Here is a 26,075-nt window from a genome sequence, read left to right on the forward strand (position 1 = left end):
AATTTATATGATTACAAGAATAAAAATGATTTTTTATTATATTATATACAATTTAAATCGATAATTTTTTTTTGAAAAAAAATTTATATTTTTTTATTAAGGGATCACTTTTAAATTTTGCACAGAGTCTCCTAAAACTCAGAGACGCCCCTGGATCATATTAAATAGTTTTTAGATATACGAATCACATAATTTTATATTATAATAAATATGTATGAGTCGCAGAAGTATTACCTAAAATTATTGACATACTCTAAGTTTTGAAGGGTATCTTAAAGTCATCAAGTCATGCCATAACTTACACAACTCTCTTAGTCCATCAAACAAGTGAAAGTTACACAATTTGAGAGTTGTTAATGGATTCACTTCACATGTTTGTTATATTTTTTTTTTAAATAGATTTTTGTAGTGTAATATAATTTTGCGTAAAAAATATTTATAAAGAAGTTTTTTATAAAAGTGAAAATTTGGTTTAAATAGTTATATTTTTTTTTTGTTGACAAAGTTTGAATAGTTATTCTTAAAATGTTATTTTAGGTATTTCATCATTTTATTGAAAAAAAATTGGATATCAAAATTTCCAAAAATCTCTTAATTTTGAAGTTATTTCAAATAGATTTTCGTAAAAATCATTTTGCTTTTTTTTAAGAATAAAAATCTGATTGAAGTATTGGTTTGAATGAATTGTAACACCCTCATATTAATACTTTGATTTATAAACTAGAAATTTTCGACAGTTGTGATATATATGTATCATCTTCATCTCATCAACATCTGCTATTGTTGTCTTGCTATTTCCATGGTGGCCTTCTCAGATGCTTCATTTCTTTCTTTTTTGAAATGTATAGAAACGAGGACATTACGACGGTAGGAAGAGTAACATTGTTATTTTGGTGCATTTAACATAACCGAAATAATAAAATCTGGAATGACACTGAGCCAAGTTGAAAGAAGTCATACCTTAAATTACATTAGTATTAAAATATATTCAGCTCTCTAACCAGCGAGTTTAATTTTCATGTAAAATATTTTACACTATCAACATGAATAATTTTCATGTGATTTAATCAAATTTTACCTCTGGTCATTTTTATAAGAAACAATCAATTTTTTAGGTACATTGAATAACTAATATATTTGATCTATGATATAAACCAAATACTGTATATTAATTATTGAATAAACCTGAAAAGTCAAAAGTTTCTTGTAAAAAGAACCGGAGGGAGTAATATGTTAAGAAAGATTAATTAATAAAGAAAAACTTCATTCAAAATTATTTAAGTAAAAGTTGACAAAATGGGTAAATCATAGTATAACAATAACAATTAATCGTATAAATAAATTCATTCATTAAAAAATAGTTAGCATTACCTAATGGCTTGCGTATTGCTAATGCTTAGTAAGCCAATGAAACACAAATTTCCAGCTTTTTTTTCTTCTTCTTCTTCTTTTGTGACCATATGCATTAATAGATTATTAATATTCGATTATAGTTCCGTGACCATATGCATCAATAGGTTATTAATTATTATTATTATTATTATTATTATTATTATTATTATTATTATTATTATTATTATTATTATTATTATTATTATTATTATTATTATTATTATATATCATAGTTCCGTGACCATATGCATTAATAGATTGTTATTAATATTGCGTAAAAAGAAAATTAAAATAGATTGTTATTATTTGATTTTTTTTAATAAAGAGGACAAAGTTTAACCAATCATTAGTAGGTCCAGTGATTATTGACGTTTGAACTTGTTAGAGGATTCGTTTTATGGTGGGAGATTGATTTAGTAATTGAATTTTTTGTTGCATTGGATTAAGAGTATTATGGCGGGTGAATTGCAACGATATTAGGATATCAAGGGAGATGCATCCAATATTAGTGTACATATAAAATTTTTTTACTGAAACTAAAAATAACAAGAACCAAATATCAACTAGAATTGTAAATTTGAAACGATTAAAAACAATAAATATTTTTTATAAGGACTAAAAAAATAAAAAATTAGTATATTTTTAGGGACATAGTTAATACATATTAATACATATTTAGACCATTAATTTTAATTTATAATACGAAGAAATAACCTTCTTATATTGGTTAAAAGCTATGAAGCACCGACACCTTTATGATTAGAGGTGTCGCGATGTCCGACACTCGTAAAACACTCGTACGACTCGTGTCGGATAGCTCATATCGCTATCGGAAAAAACTCAATTTTTTCTTTACTTTGACACTCCTTTGATCGGTGTCCAACATCTGTTAGACACTCGTACGACACGTGTCGAATAAGTGTCCCAAAAAAAATTATTTTTTCTTTGCTTATACTCTCCTTAGGCACATATCAGACATATCTACAAGAGTTAAAGATGTGTTGAAACAACAATATTAATTAATGAAGGATCAAAAACATTACATTTTTATTACAATCATATATTGTTTTAAAACTTTTTTTAGAAGTAACTTGCTCAAATTTGATTTACATGTATATATTTTGATTCTCAATTTATATGTTTTATCAATTTGTAGCGGTGTCGGTGTCTTATATTTTTTACATTAGCGGTATCGCAGTGTCCGTGTCGTGTCGCGATGTCCGTGTCAGAGTTCGTGCTTAGGTTAAAAGTGATAATGTATTGATCTTTAACAAAACTTTTAACCAAGCATTTCCAAAGTTTGTTAATTGTGTACTTTCTTTTGCAATCTATATCTAAATAAAATCAGGATACAAAAATTTTGGTGTCGACTTTTCATAATACCAACAATATGCTTGATTTTTTTTAGCAGCAACCAAAATATTTTATTAACAAACTTACCATAATATAAGGCACATCTTTTTTTAGCAGCAAAAATATTTTATTAACAAACTTACCATAACATAAGACATGTCTTTTTTTTGGACATAAGTTAGACACAGGCAGGCGCCTGTCTGGCCCGCTAGTAAAATATAAACAAAATTAAATCAAAGAAAGCTACCATATCTGATTTAAAATTCAAGTTAAATAGTACATATTAACTTTTATTTTTATCTAATTTTATTTGTATTTTGTTACAAATTAATACACTTCAAAAATTAGTTTTGAAATTTGGTATTCAGTTCAAGGACCGATTAATCTAAGAGGTTCAATCACACTTTCACTTGCGAGAGTCCCATTTAAAGTTAAAATAGAGCTCTATATAAACTTTTCTGTGAACTTAACTCAGTTGGCAGAGACATTTATATATGCAGGGGTCGAAGTTCGAATCCTAGTCATCCACTTATCCACCTTAAAGATAAAATTTCTAACCACTAAACTATATGACAAAAAAAACTATATAGCTATAATCCATCGAAATTGGTATATATATATATATATATATATATATATATATATATAAATCAAACATGAAATTTTAAAAGGAGCTTATTTCAACACACCACTAGAGTACTAGACCATCCCAAGACCTTCGGGTCACTCTTTAAACACCTTAAATAATAAGTTTTTGTAAAATATTTATGAAAATGTGTGAAGTCAACGTATTGAAAATTGAAATGTTTTACTTTTTGAATAAATAATTTTCTTAAATGGAATACTTAAAGAGTATCCCGAGCACTATTTAGCATAACCCTTTACAATTTAGAAAATACTAAAGTGCTGGTACTCTTTTAATTTGAGATCATACAATAATGTGTCACAATGTGAAAGTTAGGTCTTTTGCACCTTTTTGAATTACTATTATTTTTGACAAAATAATGCAGGTTCATGGATCATGAGGTACTAGCACATTCAACCTTTCAATTTCAACTTATCCACAAAAAGCACATCAATTTGATGAAGGTCTTCAAATATCTACCTAACTTTTTAATTTTTTTTGTCTTTATATTTTGGTGTTGAATTGTTTATTTATTAATTAAAGAAAAAATCTGATGAGCATTATTGGCAATATATCATAGCTACACGAGCTTTTCGTAAGATATATTTTTAATGTTCCAACAATAGCAAGATATCGCAATCTCATCGATACTGGAGAAAGATATATAGAGAATGAAACATATTTGAAGGAAATCATGCAATTTTTTGAACTATTATTACACGTGCATATATTTTGTTTTTAAATTAAAAAACTATTGGACTACGTGTATGTTTGGTTTAACTTTCGGGTGAGCTAAAACTAATTTTAGAGGGGTATAATTAATTCTGACATGTTTTGTAACCAAAAAAATAAAATAAAATTTTGATATGTTTGATTGCTCAAGTAAAATTTAATTTTACTTGAAGTTGGAAATTGTAGCTTATTATTCTTATAATTTAATTTAATACTCAAATTATTACTCAACTCACTTTTATATGATTGTATTCAAACATTATTTTAATCATAATCAACTTTATAGAATCAATTTTTTCACCAGAGAACCAAAAATACACTAACATAAAGTCACATACACCGTCTAATAAAGTAGTCAATTTCTTTTTTATCTAGTAGCCTAAGAAATTCCATCTTAAATAGACATCATAATGGGGCAGGGCATATTTTGCCCTCTCCAAACTCAAACCCATAAAGTTCGGGTATCCCCATACCTATCCCAAGTCTCAATGGGGATGAAAATTAGATACCTAAATCCATACCCAACGGGGTTCATGTATTCTTATGGGATTCGGGTATTCCCATTCAGCCCTACCTCCATATGGACTTCAGTTGTGTTGTAGTGTTTTTTTATAAATAAAAGAGTTAAAAGTGGAAAACTACTTTTTTCAACAATATTTATACAAAGAAAATAAATAGAGAAAATAAATTGATTAATACTCATATCTATAGGTACCCGCCCCGCCCCAGGATTCAAATACATTGAATAACTAATGTAGACTAAATACATTAATACAATTAATCAATATATCTAAAAAAAAAATGAAATTTCTCTTAGTAAACCATGATACGATAATTCATTCTCATTCATCATTTATTTGAAGATGTTTTTCCCTAAAAGGAAGTAAAAAAGAAAATAATAATAATAATAATAATCTGTACAGTGTAATATAGCTAGCATGTTGGTGGTGGCTACTTACATTGCCTCATAAACTTACTACTATGCTAGCTGGGGTGGGGATTGTCCCTGACTAAAATTGTTGGTATTTTTAAGGGTTAGTTTAGGGCAAAATGAAATTTTTATGACAAAATTAAGATTTTTTATTAAACTATTTATATATTATATCACAAAAGTAAAATTTTACCCAATCTATATAATAATTCTGGCTCCGCCACTTCTACTATGGAATATGAACATATAAAATGAAGAGTATCATTGTGACTCTCTACACATACACGCACACACACATCAACATTGTTTAATTTTGTTTCACATTCATTAAAATTCCAAAGAGAAAGGAAAAGGGTCCTTTTGTCTACACAAAACAACATCAACAGAAATAAACCGTAAAATAAGTTAACAAATAGCTAATGATTTTCAATATACCCTTTAATTTTCTCCAAATTTGTAGTTAGTTACAATTACATTTTGTTGTTGTTGTTGTGGTGGTGGTGGTGATGGCGATGGCGATGGAGGGTGGAGATAGTTTTAGGATTGGTAGTTCATCAATTTGGAGGAACACTGATGCTGATGAGATTTTTTCAAATTCTTTTCACCAACAAGATGATGATGAAGAGGCTCTTAAATGGGCTGCGATTCAGAAACTTCCTACGTTTGCTCGTTTGAAGAAAGGTTTGCTTACTTCACTTCAAGGTGAAGCCACTGAGATCGATATCGAGAAACTTGGGTTGCAAGAAAGAAAAGATTTGCTTGGAAGACTCGTTAGACTTGCTGAAGAGGACAATGAAAAGTTTTTGCTTAAACTCAAGGATCGAATTGACAGGTTTATATTCCATTACTTTTTGTTCCTCTTGTGATTTTAAAAGAGATGCTGCTTTTGAAATACACTGGTTTCTTTGCTTATCAATGTTATCATGCTTTTCTTGTTCGTTGGATGGTATCAGAGTTGGAATTGATCTTCCTACGATAGAGGTTCGATTCGAGCACTTGAATATCGAAGCAGAAGCTCGTGTAGGAAGCAGATCTTTGCCAACCTTCACTAACTTCATGGTTAATATAGTTGAGGTAAACTACTCAGTTTTATAAATAGTACTAACTTGTTATGTTATTTTTTATTTGATATTTTAACTAAACAATTTGCTTTCTTCATTTAAAATTTTAACTTTGAAGGGACTATTGAACTCTCTTCATGTAATTCCAAGTAGAAAACAACATTTAAATATTCTGAAGGATGTTAGTGGAATAATAAAGCCTTCAAGGTATCAATACAAATAATGCTCTATTCATTGATTTCTCTTTGGATCTCTTGAATCAATATAACATGTTTCAATTTGGTTCTTTTCAGAATGACATTGCTTTTGGGCCCTCCAAGTTCTGGAAAAACTACACTCTTGTTGGCCTTGGCTGGAAAACTTGATCCAACATTGAAGGTTAGACATTAAAATGAACACTCACACACATGCGCACGAGTCTTATATTATCTACGGTTTCATATTTTAGCTCTCTACTTTCAACCTTGTATCTCTAGCTAAATCGGTATTGTTGTGCGACTTCATGATCAGTTTTCTGGAAAGGTTACTTATAATGGTCATCAGATGAATGAGTTTGTGCCCCAGAGAACTTCTGCATATGTAGATCAACATGATCTTCACATTGGAGAAATGACTGTTAGAGAAACCCTGGCCTTCTCAGCAAGAGTCCAAGGAGTCGGGCCTCGTTATGGTTAGTTAACAACATTTCTTTTTGCTTATATTCATAATAGAAAACAGAAGTTGAAGTATTAAGAATTTGTTTGGATAAAACAACATAATTAGACACTTATAAGTTATAACATATACGTTTATCACATAAGTCCTTTTGTTTAATATGTTTCTATAACAAAAGATAAAATAAAATCAATCTATTTCATGTAAGCGTATAAGCTGTTTTCAAAAGCTATTTATGGAAATAAGCCAAAAAGAGCTTATCGCATAAGTTGTTTACATAAGATCTCTCAAACAGTCTCACAAGTGCTTATGTCCATAGATAAACACAAATAAATCAATCCATGCAAACCATAATATTGTTCAAATTCTGCAGACTTGCTAGCTGAACTGTCCAGAAGAGAAAAACAAGCAAATATCATACCCGATCCAGATATTGATGTGTACATGAAGGTAATATAGAGCTTCTTTTATATCTTTTCCATACAAATAGAAATGAGACTGATAATAAAGTGGCTGTTCTTTTGATTCATAATGCTCGCAGGCTATAGCTACTGAAGGCCAGAAGACAAATTTGATAACAGATTACGTACTAAGGGTAAAGTAATTTATACTTTCAAAACCATCTCAGTCATCATAATAAATACATTTTAGTATCATGTTTTAAAGTCTTTTGTTTATTTTTTTGTACATTTTCAGGTTTTGGGATTAGAGATCTGTGCTGATACTTTTGTAGGAAATGCAATGGTAAGAGGTATTTCTGGGGGACAAAGGAAACGCGTTACAACAGGTAAAACAAATCTTATTTCAATATTAACACACATCTTGTATCAAAAAATATATATTAACACACATCATGATTAATCACTTCAATAACTGTATATTAGTAGTTGTTAGTATTTTCTTCTTTACCATAACTTAAACTCAGCCTTAATCACTTCAAATAAATTGATTATTATGAATATATAAATGTAGGGGAGATGTTGGTTGGACCGTATAAAGCTCTATTCATGGATGAAATATCTACTGGTTTGGATAGCTCAACAACTTTTCAAATTGTGAATTCAATGAAGCAATATGTCCACATTCTCAAAGGAACCGCGGTTATCTCACTCCTGCAGCCACCGCCAGAGACTTACAATCTTTTTGATGACATTATTCTACTCTCTGATAGTCACATTATATACCAGGGTCCTCGTGAGCACGTACTTGAATTTTTTGAATCAATCGGTTTTAAATGTCCTAACAGGAAAGGAGTGGCAGATTTTTTGCAAGAAGTGAGTGTCATTGTTTCTTCTCTATTTTTTTGAAAATAGAAGGATTTATAATCCATACTATGCAATAACAATTTAATTTTTTCTATGAAAATTATTATGTTATTATAGGTGACATCAAGGAAAGATCAAGAGCAGTACTGGGAACACAAGGAACAACCTTATAGATTTGTCACAGCTGAAGAGTTTTCTGATGCATTTCAATCGTTTCATGTTGGCATAAGACTTGGTGATGAACTTGGTACTGAATTTGACAAGTCTAAGAGCCATCCATCTGCCTTGACAACCAAGAAATATGGCGTGGGACAATGGGAACTGTATAAAGCTCTCTTATCAAGAGAATATTTACTTATGAAGCGCAATTCATTTGTCTACATTTTCAAGCTTTGCCAAGTAAGTTTTGAAATTCTTAATTTTCATTTTAACATTATGTTATGACATCAAGTCTTCTGTACTGCTAGGTATTATCCGTTTTCGGCCTTAGTTAAAAAGCATTTCGGTGGGTGTTTATAAACCACCCTTAACCTCGACTCTCACACAATGTGGGAGTCATTTGTTGTACATTATTCAAATCCACTACTGATGATGGTTCCTTCTCCTTTAAGCTATCTATAATGGCAATTGTTACGATGACTATCTTCTTCCGGACTGAGATGCACAGAGATTCTGTGACTCATGGAGGCATATATGTAGGTGCATTGTTCTATGGTGTTGTAGTGATAATGTTCAATGGATTGGCTGAAATTTCCATGGTAGTTTCAAGGCTTCCTGTTTTCTACAAGCAAAGGGGATACCTCTTTTATCCTCCATGGGCATTTGCTCTTCCTGCATGGATCCTAAAAATCCCTTTGACTTTTGTGGAAGTTGCTGTTTGGGTATTCCTCACCTATTATGTCATTGGTTTTGATCCATATATTGGAAGGTAAGAAAGATATGTTTTTATAAGAAACTTAATTAAGCACAAGCACTTATCATATAAGTACTTATGTATAAGTTATTTACCTGTCTACTAAACATATAATGATAGGCATTTACCTGTCTACTACCAAATGCAGATTTTTCAGACAATACCTTATTCTTGTACTAGTAAACCAGATGGCTTCTGGATTATTCAGATTCATTGCAGCAGTTGGGAGAGATATGACAGTTGCTTTAACATTTGGATCATTTGTAATTGCCAACCTTTTTGCCATGAGTGGTTTTGTCCTATCAAAAGGTAGAATAAACAAATAAGATAGTATAAAAAATCAGTGTGTGTCTCATTATGTATTATACTAAGAGTTTTCCTTCCTTTACATTGCTTTATGCTCACAGATAGTATAAAAAAATGGTGGATATGGGGATTTTGGATATCACCTATGATGTATGGACAAAATGCCATGGTTAATAATGAGTTCCTTGGTAATAACTGGAAACATGTAAGTTTTTCTTTTTTTTTACTATTTTCTATGTTCATTATCATATAAATAATCTGATTTATCACCAAGTTTAGTGCAAATGGTTGATGTGCAATATGCGTGAATGTTGTAAACTTTAGAGTACCGAGTTTAAACCTACTCATCAAAAAATATATATAATGTGCTGATGTCTTGGTATGTCTTCTTATGAAAGGTTCTTCCCAACTCAACGGAGCCACTAGGAGTTGAAGTTTTGAAATCTCGCGGGTATTTCACCGAGTCATACTGGTACTGGATTGGTGTGGTTGCTTTGATTGGATATACATTAGTTTTCAACTTTGGCTATATCCTTGCTCTCACTTTCTTGAATTGTGAGTGTCTTCGCCTTAGATGTATAATAAAACAAACAAGTCTAGTCCCGGAGGAATCTCTAATATACTAAATTTTTTATCATGCAGCACTTGGAAAGCATCAAACTGTTATTCCAGAGGAATCTCAAAACAATGAGCAAAATGGTGATAGCAGAAAAAGAACTAACGTATTGAAGTTCATAAAGGATAACTTTTCACAGCACTCAAATAGAGGTAGTTGCATGTCACAATTCATAATTACTTATAATATGGTGTTTTCTATAGATTAGTAATAGTAGATTTTCAATTCACATAACACCTTATGGATAACATTGGAGCTACTTCACAGTGAGAAACGGCGAATGTACAAGTGGAAGCATCTCTCCTAGTACTTTATCTAGTGGACAGGAAACTGTTGCTGCAGAGACAAATCATAGTAGGAAACGAGGAATGGTTCTTCCTTTTGAACCACATTCAATCACCTTTGATGAAGTTACATATTCTGTTGACATGCCGCAGGTAATATAGAAACCAAATTAGTGAAGAGTTTAATTTTGACACATTGTCAGCATAAAAAGTTTTACATTGTCAGCAAATCACAATCAATTATATATGACTTATGAGTGATTTTAGAAGTAGTTATTACAATTAAAGTCAAAGTTTCTAATGATCTTAAGTAGTGATGAATATAATTGACAGTGGCAAAAATTCATATTGAACTTTCAGACATTATTGTGATTTGTGAATAAAAGATTCTCAGATGCTTAGACTGAACTCGCAGGAAATGATAAACCGAGGTTTTGTTGAGGATAAGTTGGTTCTTTTGAAAGGTGTCAGTGGAGCTTTCAGACCAGGTGTTCTCACTGCTCTAATGGGTGTGACTGGTGCTGGCAAAACAACTCTGATGGATGTGCTCGCTGGTAGAAAAACTGGTGGGTATATCGAGGGGACCATCACAATTTCTGGTTATCCAAAGAAGCAAGAAACCTTTGCAAGGATTTCTGGATACTGTGAGCAAAATGATATTCACTCTCCTCATGTTACTGTCTATGAGTCCTTAGTCTATTCAGCATGGCTCCGATTGTCCCCTGACATCAATGCTGAAACCCGGAAGGTTGGCATCAGAATAACTTGAAATTTGTGCACAAATACTTGTATGTTTTATCAGTGTTTCTAAGTTTGAATCTGAGTAATGCTTGCAGATGTTCATTGAGGAAGTTATGGAACTTGTGGAATTGAAACCACTAAGAAACGGATTAGTAGGACTGCCTGGTGTTAGCGGTCTCTCAACAGAGCAGCGCAAAAGGTTGACTATTGCAGTTGAGTTGGTAGCCAATCCGTCTATAATATTCATGGATGAGCCAACTTCTGGGCTAGATGCAAGGGCTGCAGCTATTGTGATGAGAACAGTTAGGAACACAGTAGACACCGGAAGAACAGTTGTTTGTACCATCCACCAGCCTAGCATTGATATATTTGAATCGTTTGATGAGGTGAAAAATGAAAACTCAAGAATTTTGAGATTTTATTTTGCTTTCTTCCATTGTAAAGTTTCTAATATTTTTGTTACAATGAAATGCAGCTTTTGCTACTTAAGCAAGGAGGGCAAGAGACTTATATGGGGCCACTTGGACATCATTCTTCTAATTTAATCGGTTATTTTGAAGTATGTTGAAATTAGATATGCAATGAAAATTATTTTATGCTTCTAATAATTATCTTCCCGTTAATATTTCAACATGTACACTCTTTTTTGTGATGAAGGGAATCGAAGGTGTAAGCAAAATTAAAGACGGCTATAATCCAGCAACATGGATGTTGGAAGTCACAACTTCATCTAAAGAAGTGGAATTGGGGATTGATTTTGCAGAAGTGTACAAAAATTCAGAATTATACGGGTATTTTTTCTTGTATGAAAGCTAATCAAACTATGGAATAGAACTGAAAAATAATCTACTAGAAAGCACTGATACAAAGCATACAATGTATGCTGATAAATTTGTTTCAGGAGAAACAAAGCACTTATCAAAGAATTGAGTACTCCAGCTTCTGGCTCAAAAGATCTTTATTTTCATTCACAGTACTCAAGATCGTTTTTGACACAATGCATGGCTTGCTTATGGAAACAACATTGGTCTTATTGGCGCAATCCTCTATATACCGCCATAAGATTTCTGTACTCAACCGTGGTAGCTGTTTTGCTTGGAACCATGTTTTGGAACCTTGGCTCCAAAATGTAATATCACATTCAAAATCTTATGTTTGTGTAATATAAAGTTTTATTTGTCTAATGGTAAAATTTCATATCAAATAATTGCAGTGAAAAGGAACGAGATCTTTTTAATGCCATGGGGTCCATGTATGCTGCTGTTCTCTTAATTGGCATAAAAAATTCAACTTCGGTGCAGCCAGTGGTTTCTGTAGAACGAACGGTCTTTTATAGAGAAAGAGCAGCCGGAATGTATTCAGCTTTCCCATATGCATTTGGTCAGGCAAGTATCCCTTAGTTTAAAAACTCGTCTTTTGTTTGACTGTTGCAATATCCTCCTAAACAAATTACTATTCCAAACAAAAGTGAACAACATCTTAGATTTTCGCTCTGATTAAATCGTAGTTGGCTTTGAGATCTTTAAAACTATATGTGTAAATAATTCACTTGTACAATCTAAATATTCTTTTGCATTGCAGGTTGTAATTGAGCTTCCATATGTTTTTGTACAATCTGCGGTCTATGGATTTATAGTTTATGCTATGATTGGTTTTGAGTGGAATGTGGCTAAAGTTTTGTGTTTCCTATTCTTCATGTATTTCACCTTCCTCTACTTCACCTTCTTTGGCATGATGGCAGTTTCCGTGACCCCAAACAACCACATTTCGACTATAGTTTCCTCTGCATTCTATACCTTATGGAATCTTTTCTCAGGATTCGTAATCCCAAGACCAGTAAGTTTTAAGTAACTTCCTCAAAGTCTTATTGCATTTTGATTTCATGCTTTTTTCCCTTGAGGTGTTAGCTCATTGGTAAGAGTCTGACCTTATAACCTTAGTTCGGTTTGGGGTAACAGAGGATTCCAGTGCATTCAACCGATCGATTCACACATCAGTATATAGCTAATTCATTGTATATTTTTCTGTGGTTTGGGGTAACAGAGGATTCCAGTGTGGTGGAGGTGGTACAGTTGGATAAATCCAATGGCTTGGAGTTTGTATGGATTAGTGGCTTCACAATATGGAGATATAAAACACAACATTGATACCAATGATGGAAGACAAACAGTAGAAGGTTTTGTGAGAAATTACTTTGGTTTCAAGCATGATTTTCTAGGAGTGGTTGCTATTGTTAATGTTGCATTTCCAATAGCTTTTGCTTTGGTCTTTGCCGTATCAATCAAGATGTTCAATTTCCAAAGGCGTTAAGGACACTCAACTTTTACTTCTTGAGTCAAATTTTTGTTCACCTTAAGAAAAATACTTATATGGTCACAAACATTTGATCACTCTATTTGGTCTCACTTACATGAAAATACATATCATTTTTATACACCCTACCTATTCTTAATTTTATTCTTTCAAAATCCTCCTCATTCACAATTTTGAGAGATTACCTCTCTAAACTTAAGGAATAGCTTGGTATTAACTTGTTCCTGAAAACAAAGACTACTAATAACAACAACAACATTAGAGAAGTAGGCTAAGACACCAAACAGAGTAACATAAGAGAAAAAACAAAGGTCTCAAGATTGATTTTAGGTTAAGTCAATCCTTAAAAAGTGATCCATTTGATTCTGAAGTTTGATCAGCATGTCAAATTCAGCCGAAGAGGTCTTCGTCAGATGCCTCCTCACAGTGAGGCTCTTGAGGGTGGTCTTGTTCGGTGTCGGATTCAGAATCCCAATCGGTAGATAAATTAAACTTTACACTTACGGTGCATATAAATTAAACTCATCCCAATAATATACTAGGCTTTTATTTCATTGAAAAATATAGACTGAATTGAAATTAGGAAAAGTTGGAGGACAAAATTGTAATTAAACATCATAATTTCCGCGAATTATCTTCCTACCACCATCGTATAGCCATAACGACGGCGAAAACTGGCGCCTCACCCTCTCTAACCACCATCCTGGCGGTTAAACTCCAATATAGCCATAATTTTTTATCTTCGGAGAAAAAGTTCCTGATTTTTCAGGAAAAAAGTATCCGATATTTTTTCAGGAATTTTTTTTCGATTTCTTTCGGAAAAAAGTTCCTGATTTTTTCGGGGAAAAAAATTCCGGTGTTTTTTCTAGAACAAAGTTTCCGATATTTTTTCGGAAAAAAGGTTTTCAATATTTTTTCAGAAAAAAAAATTATATCTTTTTTTGAAAAAAGTTCCCAATTTTTCCGGGAAAAAAAGTTTTTTTTTCTAAAAATGGTTTAAAACCAGTTTTTCAAAAATAAACTGATTTTTATTAAAGAAAACCGGTTTTAAACCAGTTATCTGAAACTAAACCAGTTTAAAGATGTAAGCCGGTTCTAATCCGAACTGTAACTGATTTTTATAAAAAATGGTTTCAGTCACTGAACTGAAACACTTTTATAAAAAATGGTTTCAGTCACTGAACTGAAACATAGTTCATGAACCATGAACCATAAACACCCCCTAGCAGTTCATTACTGTTATGAATCATGGAATCAAAGGGATAAAGATCATAGATGTCGGCAAGATAGAGTGCATAAGAGTATTCATGAGGAAGATACTCATAGAAATTCATATTGAATGAATATAGATTGATAAAAGAATGAATCAAAATGTACAATGGAGTAGCTTATTTATAGGACTATTTGGAGTAACTAACTCCCTAACTAACTTTCTAACCTCCTAACTAACTTGGTAACCTATCAACTAACTCTAGTTGATTAAGTAACTATCTATATTCTTAACAGCCTCCCTCAAACTCAACATTGGAAAGTTTTCCAATTTGAGTTTGAATTACATGTAGTTCTCAAACTTTCGTGTAACAAAAAAACATTATGTTATGATAATCTCCAATGAAAGTGCTTTGTTTGAATTTGCACCAATAGCCTCAAAAGTCAAACCTTCACAAATTCTGATGTGAGCAAATCAAACTTGCAGGAGGATAGTATCAGCAACCATTCCAAAACAGGGAATTATCAATGGTATGCAACTCCAATAAACCACTCATAAACTACAAAGGCCAACAACACTGACAGTGCCTTGTGCTACTAAAATCCAAGTAATTCCTCCATATAGTATAGGTTTAAGCAATGCTCCACCAAACCAAATCCAAACAATTTCAAACTGTAGCAGTAAACTAATCATGATGATAGATTACCAACTCCAAAACAGCAAAAGGAACTCCCACATATGAACATCCAGAGAACCGATTACTACATCCAAAGCTTTCATAGATGACATTCCACTTTAAGCAACAATCCACTTTAACCATCTCCACATTTACTTTGAGCAAGCAAGAATCATAAAATTGCATAGATGACATTCCAATCTCAGACTCAATCCATAGCTTGATTCAAATAACCCAATTATAGACATTTAACACTGTGAAACCAAACCAGGATATCAACACAGGCAAATCAGGAGAAGGTAACATGTTGACTTCCAAAAAGTCTTTACCAAATTGAGCAGCCAAAATTATAGTAGCAGTGACACAAACAAATTACTAGTAAGCAACAAAAACCATGAGCATTATAACCAATCTGCTACTCAAGAGGTTATATCCATACTCACAACATTCTAATCGAACTGAGAGAACAAATCACATAAGACTTGGACCCATAAACCAGTCTTGCACAGACCAAAACCAGGTAAAAGAAATCCACAAGAAATTGTGACTTTACTTCATTTACAACAAAGTCTACACTTATTCATTGATTCTAAGAATTCATTCAATTTCACAATTGAGGCAAATAACAACTAATCATCACAAACACACAAGTATGCTTCCAAAGGTATTGAAGTCATAACTACCATCAATCAATCTTGAACAATGTTGCATAACCAAAACTTGAACCATCTTACAGAGCTGACCCCTATATTGTGATAGCCTCCCTCAAACTCATAGTAAGAGAATACTTAGTATGAGTTTGGAAAACAGAAACCAAACAGAAAACAAAGACCAATTTGACATAGGAAAGTTCCACTGGGATCGAAGGGAAAGAGTGAAATTGAATCGAAAATTGACATAATAGAGAGCATAGTAGCAGAACTGGAAATCACTGACATAATTCCACCGGGATCAAAATCGACGATGCACTCATCATGTAGTTCGAAAAGCCAAACCTGGTTGTTGATTGCGGTGCTACTGATTTGTTGTTTCTGTTTTCCGACATAGAACCAAGAAGCGAAAAGCCTTATGGCGGCAACGCCGTAAACAGATCATAACGGAACTCTACCTTTGACCTGATTCTCTGATTGCTTGATTTCTGCAGAAACGCGAAATTCAGATTCGTTGTGGTTCAATCCCTTGATTGCTTCAGAAGCCACAACTTCAGAATCAAGATTCTTCGATTTCTCGTCGTCTTCCGAAGCGGCAAACTCAGATTCTTGGAACGCAGATTCCTCGATAATGCTGCAACATGAATCCGCAAGAATACATGTTATCTTGCCAATCTTGATGGAAAATCCATCAATTGTTGGCTTGATTGGAGTGATCAAAGGTGATTGAATGGTAGTAAAATCTGAATTCCCGAAATTGCCGAAAATGATGTGATTGCAGAGGGTTGAAGGTTGAATTTCTGATGCAGAAACCTCCATAGCTGCATCACGAGAAAGATCTTCGTCTTTCTCAATGGCTGAATCGAAATCGGCAGCGGAATCTTCGTCTTCATCCCTTGGGTATCGCTCTGATACCATGTTATGAATCATGGAATCAAAGGGATAAAGATCATAGATGTCGGCAAGATAGAGTGCATAAGAGTATTCATGAGGAAGATACTCATAGAAATTCATATTGAATGAATATAGATTGATAAAAGAATGAATCAAAATGTACAATGGAGTAGCTTATTTATAGGACTATTTGGAGTAACTAACTTTCTAACCTCCTAACTAACTTGGTAACCTATCAACTAACTCTAGTTGATTAACTAACTATCTATATTCTTAACAATTACCAAGATTTCTCCTACATATGAAATGACTGAAATGCCTCCGCAAACTCTCTAGGTGTCACAAATCTTTAAGGCTTCCCGCTTTCTGTCCAAATTTTCTCCTGATCTTTCATTGATGTCACCTATAGCATATTAAATAGTAGTTAACATTCACTCCTACCCATATAGATTGTAGAATGTAGAAAACAATAAAGTTACACATACTTCTTGTAAAAAGCCCGCCACAGATTTTCTTTTAGGACACATGAAACTTAATGAAGCAAAAAATTCAAGAACATGTTCACAAGGACCCTGGTAGAATAATGTCGTCAAAAAGATCGTAAGTCTCTGGTGGTGGCTGCAAAGAGTGAGATAACAGCAGTTCCATTGAGAAGGTTTGAAAAGTTGTTGAGCTATCCAAACCAGTAGATATTTCATCCATCAATAGAGCCTTAGCTGTTCCTACTAGCATTTCACTGATTGCAGTCGATATGATGCAGTCATCTGATTAACATCAAATGGTTCATATTTTAATACAGTTTTAATATTTTAAAATATAAAGAAGTCTGATCTTTAAATAAAATAAAAATATAAAGAAGTCTGATCTTCAAATCACCCCTCTCTACTGGATTATAAAAATAAAAAATAAAAAGAAAAAAAGAAATTAGGGTTGGTAAATATGATGGGGCGGCTTAAGGATACAGTTATATCATACAAATATGTTTCTTTGTAAAGTGTGTTTCTTTAAGTGATGGATCATTACACTTGCAACTGATTTAAATCAACACTAATGGAGTATATTTTAAAGTGTGTTTTTTACGTTGCATATATGTGAATAATCACATTAACCCTAGAAATAAAGACCACTTATCATATTAAGTCAAGTGATTGAGTTCAAATGGATTGTTAACTTCACAAAAAGATAAATCATTGGGAAGAATCTGAGTTTGATTCTTGAATGTATTAATTTTTAGTCAAAATTTACTTACTTTACAAACGGACTCAGGATTACCAAGGTCCCTTCTCTTGAAAACCAAAGAGTATGTGTGTAATGAATTATCACAGACACACATGAATTGGTCTTAATTGCCTGTTGTAGATATTCATATTTTTGTCAAATCTATTGAAACAATTGAAACTCTAAAGCATGATATTAATCTACATCTTATTTATTTTTTGAGTTGCAATTTGCAATTTTTCATTATTACACATAAAATACAATAATTGATTCTACACTAACTATATAACGACTCTCAGCGTCGTTGAAAGTTTAATTTCTTGATGCATGTGGCAAAGACCAAGACAAAACCTATTGTAAATCCAACAACTATAATTGCAACAATTCCTAAAAAATCATACTTGAAACCAAAGTAATTCCACAAAAAGTCTTGTATTGGAACAATTCTTCCATTAAAATCCAAACTGTCCTTTCTATCTCCAAATTGTGAAGTCACTAGCCCATTTAGAGTCCAAGCTGCTGGATTTATCCAATAAAACCATCTCCACCATATAGGGATCCTCTGCAAACCCATTTCAGAAAATTATTGAAAAGAAGCCAAAAATCAATTAATCATTTGTAAAGTAGAAATTTGTGCAGTTAACATCAAAGGAAGCTAAAACTTACTGGTAGTGGGATTAAGAATCCAGAGAAGAGATTAAACAATGAATTGAATGTACTATTGAGTAAAGAAGCCAGTGCTAGGTTTGGGGTCATGGCTGTTGTCATCATGCCAAAGTAGGTATAGTAAAGGAAGGTGAAGAACGTGAAAAAGATGTACCATAAAAATTTAGTGATGCTCCACTTATAACCAAGCATTGAATAAACTATAATCACATAAACCACAGCTTGAACAAGATTATAAGGGACTTCAATTAGAGCCTACATGAAGGAAAAGTTGAAGATTAGAAAACGTAGAGAAATATTTATTTCCATACATGGAACTATGTAAATAAAGATAAGTTCAGTTCTTGCCTGAGAAACAGCATATGCCAATGCTGAATACATTCCTGCACCCCTTTCCCTATAAAAGACGACTCGCTCTATACCTACCAGTGGTTGCACAGAATTACAATTCTTGGCACCAATAATCAAAGTAGCGGTATACATAAAGCCCGTGACATTAAAGAAATCTTTTTGGTTTTCACTGCAATAAGAAATTCACATTTAGAATAACTAGAAGCAAAAGTTTAAAAGCCAAATACAACTCCTATTAATTTCAAGTTAGTTCTTATTACATTTTGGAGGAAACTTTCCAGTACATGCCCCCAAGCAACAAGGCAACAGCGATTGTGAAGATAAACCTTATTGAATTGTACAACGGATTGCGCCAGTAAGACCAATGTTGTTTCCATAAACAAGCCATACATTGGGTAAAAAAGGACCTCGAGTACTTCGAAGGAAAATAAAGGCTCTTTGAACCAGGACATGGAGTGCTCAATTCTTCAATAATAGCTTTGTTTCTCCTATAAAAAATGTCACATAAGTTTCTACTTAAATAACCTGTGCATGTATAACAATTCACAACAACAATCGTGCATGTATAACAATTCAAAACAGAAAATACCTGTACAATTCTGAACTTCTGTACACCTCAGCAAAATTAATCTCCATTTCCATTTCTTTTGCTGAACTTGTAACTTCCAACATCCAAGTTGATGGGTTGTAGCCATCTTTAATCTTACCGACACCTTGAATTCCCTTTATGAAAAAAAGTGTGCTCAAAGGTAAGTTTCATGCTACGATAGATTATAGATGTAAAACATGCACTTCAATTCAAAAAATATTCAGAATAATTCTACCTCAAAGTAGTTAATTAAATGTGAAGAATGACGTCCTAGTGGCCCCACATATATCTCTTGTCCTCCTCGTTTCATTAAGAAAAGCTTAATTTCATTGAAAATAAAGGTCAAAATCTTTTTGAAAGAGGAAAACAAACTAACAATAAATTGTTATGAATTTTAGCTCTTCTTGTTTACCTCGTCGAAAGATTCAAAGATATCAATGCTGGGCTGGTGAATGGTACACACAATTGTTCTTCCGGTGTCTACTATGTTCCTAACTGCTCTCATAACAATAGCTGCAGCTCTTGCATCTAGCCCAGAAGTTGGTTCATCCATGAATATGATAGAAGGATTAGCCACCAGCTCAACTGCAATAGTCAATCTTTTACGCTGTTCAGTTGAGAGACCGTTAATACCAGGGAGACCAACATATGCATCCCTAAGTGGGGTCAGCTCAACTAGCTCCATGACTTCCTCCACGAACACCTGTAACCGTTGGTTAGCTCCAAACTATTCTTGCTTCCAAAATAATAAGTGCATATGAATTTGAATACAACAGCAAAAAATTTAAAAAATTACTTGCTCATCATCCATGTTGTGTGTCTAAATATGCAACTCAAAAAAAATTGGTGAATCAGGTTAATAACAACTGTATCATACTTAAAAACATATAAGAACTTAACACGAAAGTAAGGAGAGTGTGTGCGCGCGCGTGTTGTTTCAATTAATGCATAAAAAATGCAAGCATTAATGAATGTAGCAAGAAGGTCACAGATGGCAGTAAACTAGCTGTACAAAAATTATACATGATATTATGTATATAGAAAATCATACACAACACGATATTCAAATGCCAACCTTCCTAATTTCTGTATTGATTACCGCAGGCAATCGGAGCCATGCTGAATAGAGCAAGGATTCATAGATAGTAATATTAGGAGAGTGTATATCATTTTGTTCACAGTATCCAGAAATTCTTGCAAAGGTTTCTTGGTTTTTAGGATATCCAGAAATTGTGATGTTTCCAGTAATATATCCCCCAGTTTTTCTACCAGCAAGTACGTCCATCAAAGTTGTTTTGCCGGCACCGGTGACACCCATTAGTGCAGTGAGAACACCTGGTCTAAAAGCTCCACTGACACCATTCAAAAGAACCAACTTATCTTCAAGGACACCCTGACTCCTCATTTCCTTCAAGTTTAGAACAAAGATTTAATGAAACTAATTTAAAAATTAAGAACTGAGAGTGGAATGCAAACCTTTTTCATTTGAATATATAGGTGTTACCTGAGGCATGTCTACAGAATATGAGACTTCATCAAAAGTTATACAATGTGGTTCAAAAGGAAGAACCATTCCCCTTTTACTTCGACCATTCTCCTCACTGCTCTGAGATTGCTCCGATTTCACAACCTGATGCTTCTCAATTGCTGCATAATTAGTTTGCAATATTAATTCATATTTCAGGCTCATTCTTGTTATAAAATATTCTAATTAATGTAAAGAAACTCACGATTTAAGTATGTTAGAGCAAGAATGTAACCCAAGTTGAACAACAATGTATATCCAATCAATGCCCCGAAACATATCCAATACCAGTATGGCTCTGTAAAGAACCCACGGGATTTCAAAACTTCAACTCCTAGCGGGTCTGTTGAGTTAGGAAGAACCTTTCAAAAGAAAATATGTATCCAGTCATCAAACTATATTTATCAGATATAGAAAATGTAGATGTAGAACAGTGCAGAGCATACATGTCTCCATGTCTTCCCTAGGAACTCGTTATTCACTAAGCCATTCTGAGCATACATTATAGGCGATATCCAGAATCCCCATATCCATCCTTTTTTTATATCATCTGAAACCAAAAAGCAGACAAGGAGGGAAAGTATTGTTATTCTAAAGTATTGTTATTCTAATATATATATATATATATATATATATATATATATATATATATATATATATATATATATATATATATATATATATATATATATATATATATATATATATATATATATATAGGAGAAACATTAACTTTAACTACTTCAACCTATGAACTGTAGTACCTCTCGAGAGGGCCAGACCACCCATGGCAATGGAGAAGCACAACATAAATGACGCAAGTGTTAGAGCTACTGTCATTTCTCTACCAACTGCTCCAAGAAATCGGAATAGTCCGGTACCCATTTGGTTGATAAGTATGAGAAGAAGGAATTGTCTAAATAATCTAAAATCATAGACAAAAGATACCGTTAATTACACATTAGCGATCAAATCAAACTGAGTTGAAGAGTAATTGACAAATTTTCTTTTTACCTTCCAACTTCAGGATCGTAACCGATGACAAAATAGGTGAGGGCTATCCAAACAACTGCTTCAGCCAATGTTATGGGAATTTTAAGGATCCATGAAGGAATACCATATGCCCAAGAAGGGTAGAAGAGCATGTCCCTATGCTTGTAAAAGACTGGAAGCCTCGCAACAGTCATCGAAAGTTCAGCAAATCCGTTAAACAAAAGCACCATATTTCCATTGAACAATGCACCGGCATATATGCCCCCGTCAATCACTGAATCGTGGTGCATTTCAGTTCGGATAAAAACGGTCATGGTAACGATAGCCATGGCAGCAAGCTTGAAGAAGGGGAAATGCATTAGTAATAGAATAGCATATACATAGTTGATACATAAAGTGAAATACTATAATGTTCAAATTCATAGAACCTACTTGGCAAAGTTTGAATTTATAGATAAATGAATTGCGCTTCATGAGTAAAAGTTCTCTTGATAAGCAAGCTTTGAACAATTGCCATTTTTCAGTTCCATACTTGTTGGTCGCCAAAGCAGCTGGGTGGCTTTTAGACTTGTCAAATTGAGTAGCAAGTTCATTGCCAAGGTTTCTCCCGACATGAAATGACTCAAATGCCTCCGCAAACTCTCTAGGTGTCACAAATCTATATGGCTTCCCTCTGACTGCCCAATATTGCTCCTGATCTTTCATTGATGTCACCTAACGCATAATGGCCAAAATTAAATAGTTAACATTCACTGATATCCATATAGATTGTAGAATGTAGAAAGCAATAAAGCTACACATACTTCTTGTAAAAAGTCTGCCACAGATTTTCTTTTAGGACACATGAAACCTAATGAAGCAAAAAATTCAAGCACATGTTCACAAGGACCCTGGTACACAATGTGCCCCTCAGAGAGTAGAATAATGTCGTCAAAAAGATCGTAAGTCTCTGGTGGTGGCTGCAAGAGTGAGATAACAGCAGTTCCATTGAAAAGGTTGACAGACTGCTTCACTGATTGCACAACTTGAAAAGTTGTTGAGCTATCCAAACCAGTAGATATTTCATCCATGAAAAGAGCCTTAGCTGTTCCTACTAGCATCTCCCCTGTATTGATATATTCAAAATATTTTCTCACTGTCACTCTATATATTATGGTGAATAATGATGTATACCTCAATGTTGAAATGAAGTCTGGTTTACCTGTCGTAACCCGTTTCCTTTGTCCTCCAGAGACACCTCTTAACATTGCATTTCCCACCACAGTATCTGCACAGGTCTCTAGTCCCAAAATCTGAACATATAAAGCAAGTAAAACTATAAATTAATTATTACTAGTGCTTTATAAATTTTAAAGAAAGCTTTGAGTGTATGAATTTTTACCTTTAAATAATAATCTATTACAAGATTTGATTTCTGGCCCCCAGTTGCAGTAGCCTAAGCATATTATCAAATCACAAGCTCATGCACTTTGTTATTATCCATTCTATTTGAAAATTGGAAAAGTAAAAGATGTTGCGTTGTTTGTTACCTTCATAAAGACATCAATATCTGGATCAGGGATAATGTTTCTCTCTTTTTCTTTTCTAGATACTTCTTCTAGCATATCTGCATTTTACCAATGATATTTTCTAATCAACATGTAATCATGTTTCTCTCAATTGTCATATGTTTTAGAATTGCATCGAGATGAAAAATTTAGCAAAAAATTGAATGTCATGTACTAACCATATCTATGTCCAACACCTTGGAATCTAGCTGAAAATTCCAAAGTTTCTCTAACTGTCAATTCGCCAATGTGAAGATCGTTTTGACTGACATAAGCAGCAGTTCTTTGAGGTACAAATTCATTCATCTCATGACCATTATAAGTCACCTTCCCAGAGAACTGATAATGAAATTAAAGATTGTTAGTGCACAAACATAAATAACATATTTTCATTTGTCTTAACTTACCTTTAGCTTGGGATCAAGTTTTCCAGCTAAGGCCAAAAGGAGTGTCGTTTTTCCCGAACTTGGAGGGCCTAACAGCAATGTCATCCTGGAGATGTATAGATTAGCAAATGTAAGTATATTATACTTGATACATAACATATATACTTGGAATACATGTTCATTGTTACCTGCCAGGTTTTATTATTCCACTAACATTCTTGAGAATGTTCACTTTTTGTCTTCTTCTTCTTAGTATATAGTTAAATGGAGCCTTTGAAATCCAAAAAATGAAAAGATAAGGGAATTAGTATATCAGAGTTTCTCCATCAATGACATATGGTATTGGAAAGCTGTAAACTGTTATTACTCACCTCTACCATATCAAGCGTGTAATTAGTGAGGGTAGGCGAAGCTCTTTTTCCTATGTGAACTTCTGCTTCGATCTTCATGTGCTCAAATCGAACTTCGATCATAGGCATCCCCATTCCAACTCTGGGATGTCATGAAATGAATGCCAGGTGAAAGCGAAAATATTAGTGCATCTTTATGTTGCAAGAGAAAACAACAACAATAACAATATAACTTAAATACAGTTTTAGTCTTCTGCCTCATTTGCGACTTTTTGGTCACTCGGTTTTTAAAATCTCTTCCCACTTATACATTGGAGTTTGATTTTTGATGATGTAAAAGGTCATATAATTATGTCAAAACTGAACTGATGAAATTGAAAATGAGTTATTAGGCCAGAACTCACTTATAGAATAGTGTATATATTGATGAAATAAAAATCAAATGTCAAGTGAGAATTATCATGTCATAAACGGAGTTGTTACACACATCTCACTTGTTTCATCATCAAAAGTTCAATCTCAAAATGCATATGTGGAAAAAAAAAATACTGATTACATTCTAAAAAATGTAGTCAAAATTGTGTATTTCTAAATAGAGTCAAAAATTGTAAATGACAAAAATTGAAGGGATCAAAATTATACTTAAACCTAACAATTAATAGTATACAAAGAGTAGAAATGTCACCTGTTAAAGCGATTCCTGATTTTCAATAATAATTTTTCATTGTCAATAGTAGCAATTCTCACTAATCTTTCCAGCAGATATTTCCTTTCTTGCAACCCAAGTTTGTGTACATCAATTTCACTAACCTCTCCATCAGAGGTAATCAACAAACCTCTCCTCAAACGTCTAACAGTTGGAAGCCTTTGAATTGCAGCCCATTTCAAAGCCTCTTCATCATCGTTGTCCTCCCTATTAACAGAGTTAGGGAAGATATTATCCGCCTCACTGCTGATGCATAGTGCTGATGTGATACTTCTCTTACTGCTTCCTCCGAATCTTCCCTCAACATCAATACCACTCTCCATTTCCAATTCTGAAAAACAATCACAATTTTCTTTCTAACTGAATGCTCAAAAACACAAGTTTGTTTGTATGATATACACATAAGATGCACATATAAATAGGATTTGTTCAACACTTCTAGAGGATGCAGATTAGCATGCATGTATGATTCATATATAGTATCATATTTATTAAACCATTTAGCATGTCTACATACATATGCATTACAAGATACTTTGTCTTCTTATCAAAGCAAATTAGTCAAAATAAAATCAAAGATTTCTTACCATATTGTCTTAAGACTTAAATCATATTTTTTATCAAGAAAATAAATAAAAATCATAATTTTCTCCATTCTTCAAAGAAATATTTCAATTCTTACCATAAAAAAAAATAAAAAAATTTCAATTAATGATCTTGTTTAAAATTATATATGCGGGTGAACTTTTGTTGCTCTCCAATAAATATTATTCTTCCCTTGAGAAAAGTAATGACTATCACAAATATATTATTCTTTTCTAAGCCAAAAAAATAAAATATATTATTACTTTAAACAAAACCTCAACACATAATTAATTTTATAGTTCTTTTTTTTTTAGTCTTTTGTAATGCATACTTCTAAATAAGCAATACATCTGCAAAATGTTAGAAAAAAATCATTCAAAAAGGTTCTTACCATTCGTGTTCAACGGTAATTTTAGCGTCATTGGAAATTTAGTATCTTCATCGATATGGCGAAGACTAATCCATAAGTTGCAGTTTCTGGTTTGATCTTACATTTTATTGCCAAAGTTCTGGTACATGCTGCCAAGCAACACAGCGACAACA

The 26,075-nt window shown here is 32.9% G+C and overlaps 1 protein-coding gene and 1 pseudogene across 1 annotated transcript; one reads left to right on the forward strand and one right to left on the reverse strand.

The window, feature by feature from the left end:
* Positions 1–5,205: 5,205 nt before the first annotated feature.
* LOC123889308 (pleiotropic drug resistance protein 1-like) lies at positions 5,206–13,320 on the forward strand. The gene is made up of 24 exons (XM_045938591.1): positions 5,206–5,865; positions 5,987–6,107; positions 6,213–6,301; positions 6,388–6,472; positions 6,605–6,764; positions 7,122–7,198; positions 7,290–7,343; positions 7,445–7,535; positions 7,721–8,022; positions 8,131–8,412; positions 8,625–8,941; positions 9,075–9,235; positions 9,334–9,437; positions 9,631–9,787; positions 9,875–10,000; positions 10,116–10,285; positions 10,548–10,880; positions 10,969–11,259; positions 11,349–11,432; positions 11,531–11,664; positions 11,775–12,002; positions 12,087–12,258; positions 12,455–12,709; positions 12,917–13,320. Exons 1-24 carry the CDS (start codon positions 5,540–5,542, stop codon positions 13,181–13,183), a joined length of 4,386 nt encoding a protein of 1,461 aa, XP_045794547.1. The 5' UTR covers positions 5,206–5,539; the 3' UTR covers positions 13,184–13,320.
* Positions 13,321–18,129: 4,809 nt separating this feature from the next.
* LOC123889312 lies at positions 18,130–25,270 on the reverse strand (annotated as a pseudogene).
* Positions 25,271–26,075: the final 805 nt, after the last annotated feature.

The sequence above is a fragment of the Trifolium pratense genome, linkage group LG6 (assembly GCF_020283565.1).
Source record: "Trifolium pratense cultivar HEN17-A07 linkage group LG6, ARS_RC_1.1, whole genome shotgun sequence".
NCBI lineage: Eukaryota > Viridiplantae > Streptophyta > Magnoliopsida > Fabales > Fabaceae > Trifolium > Trifolium pratense.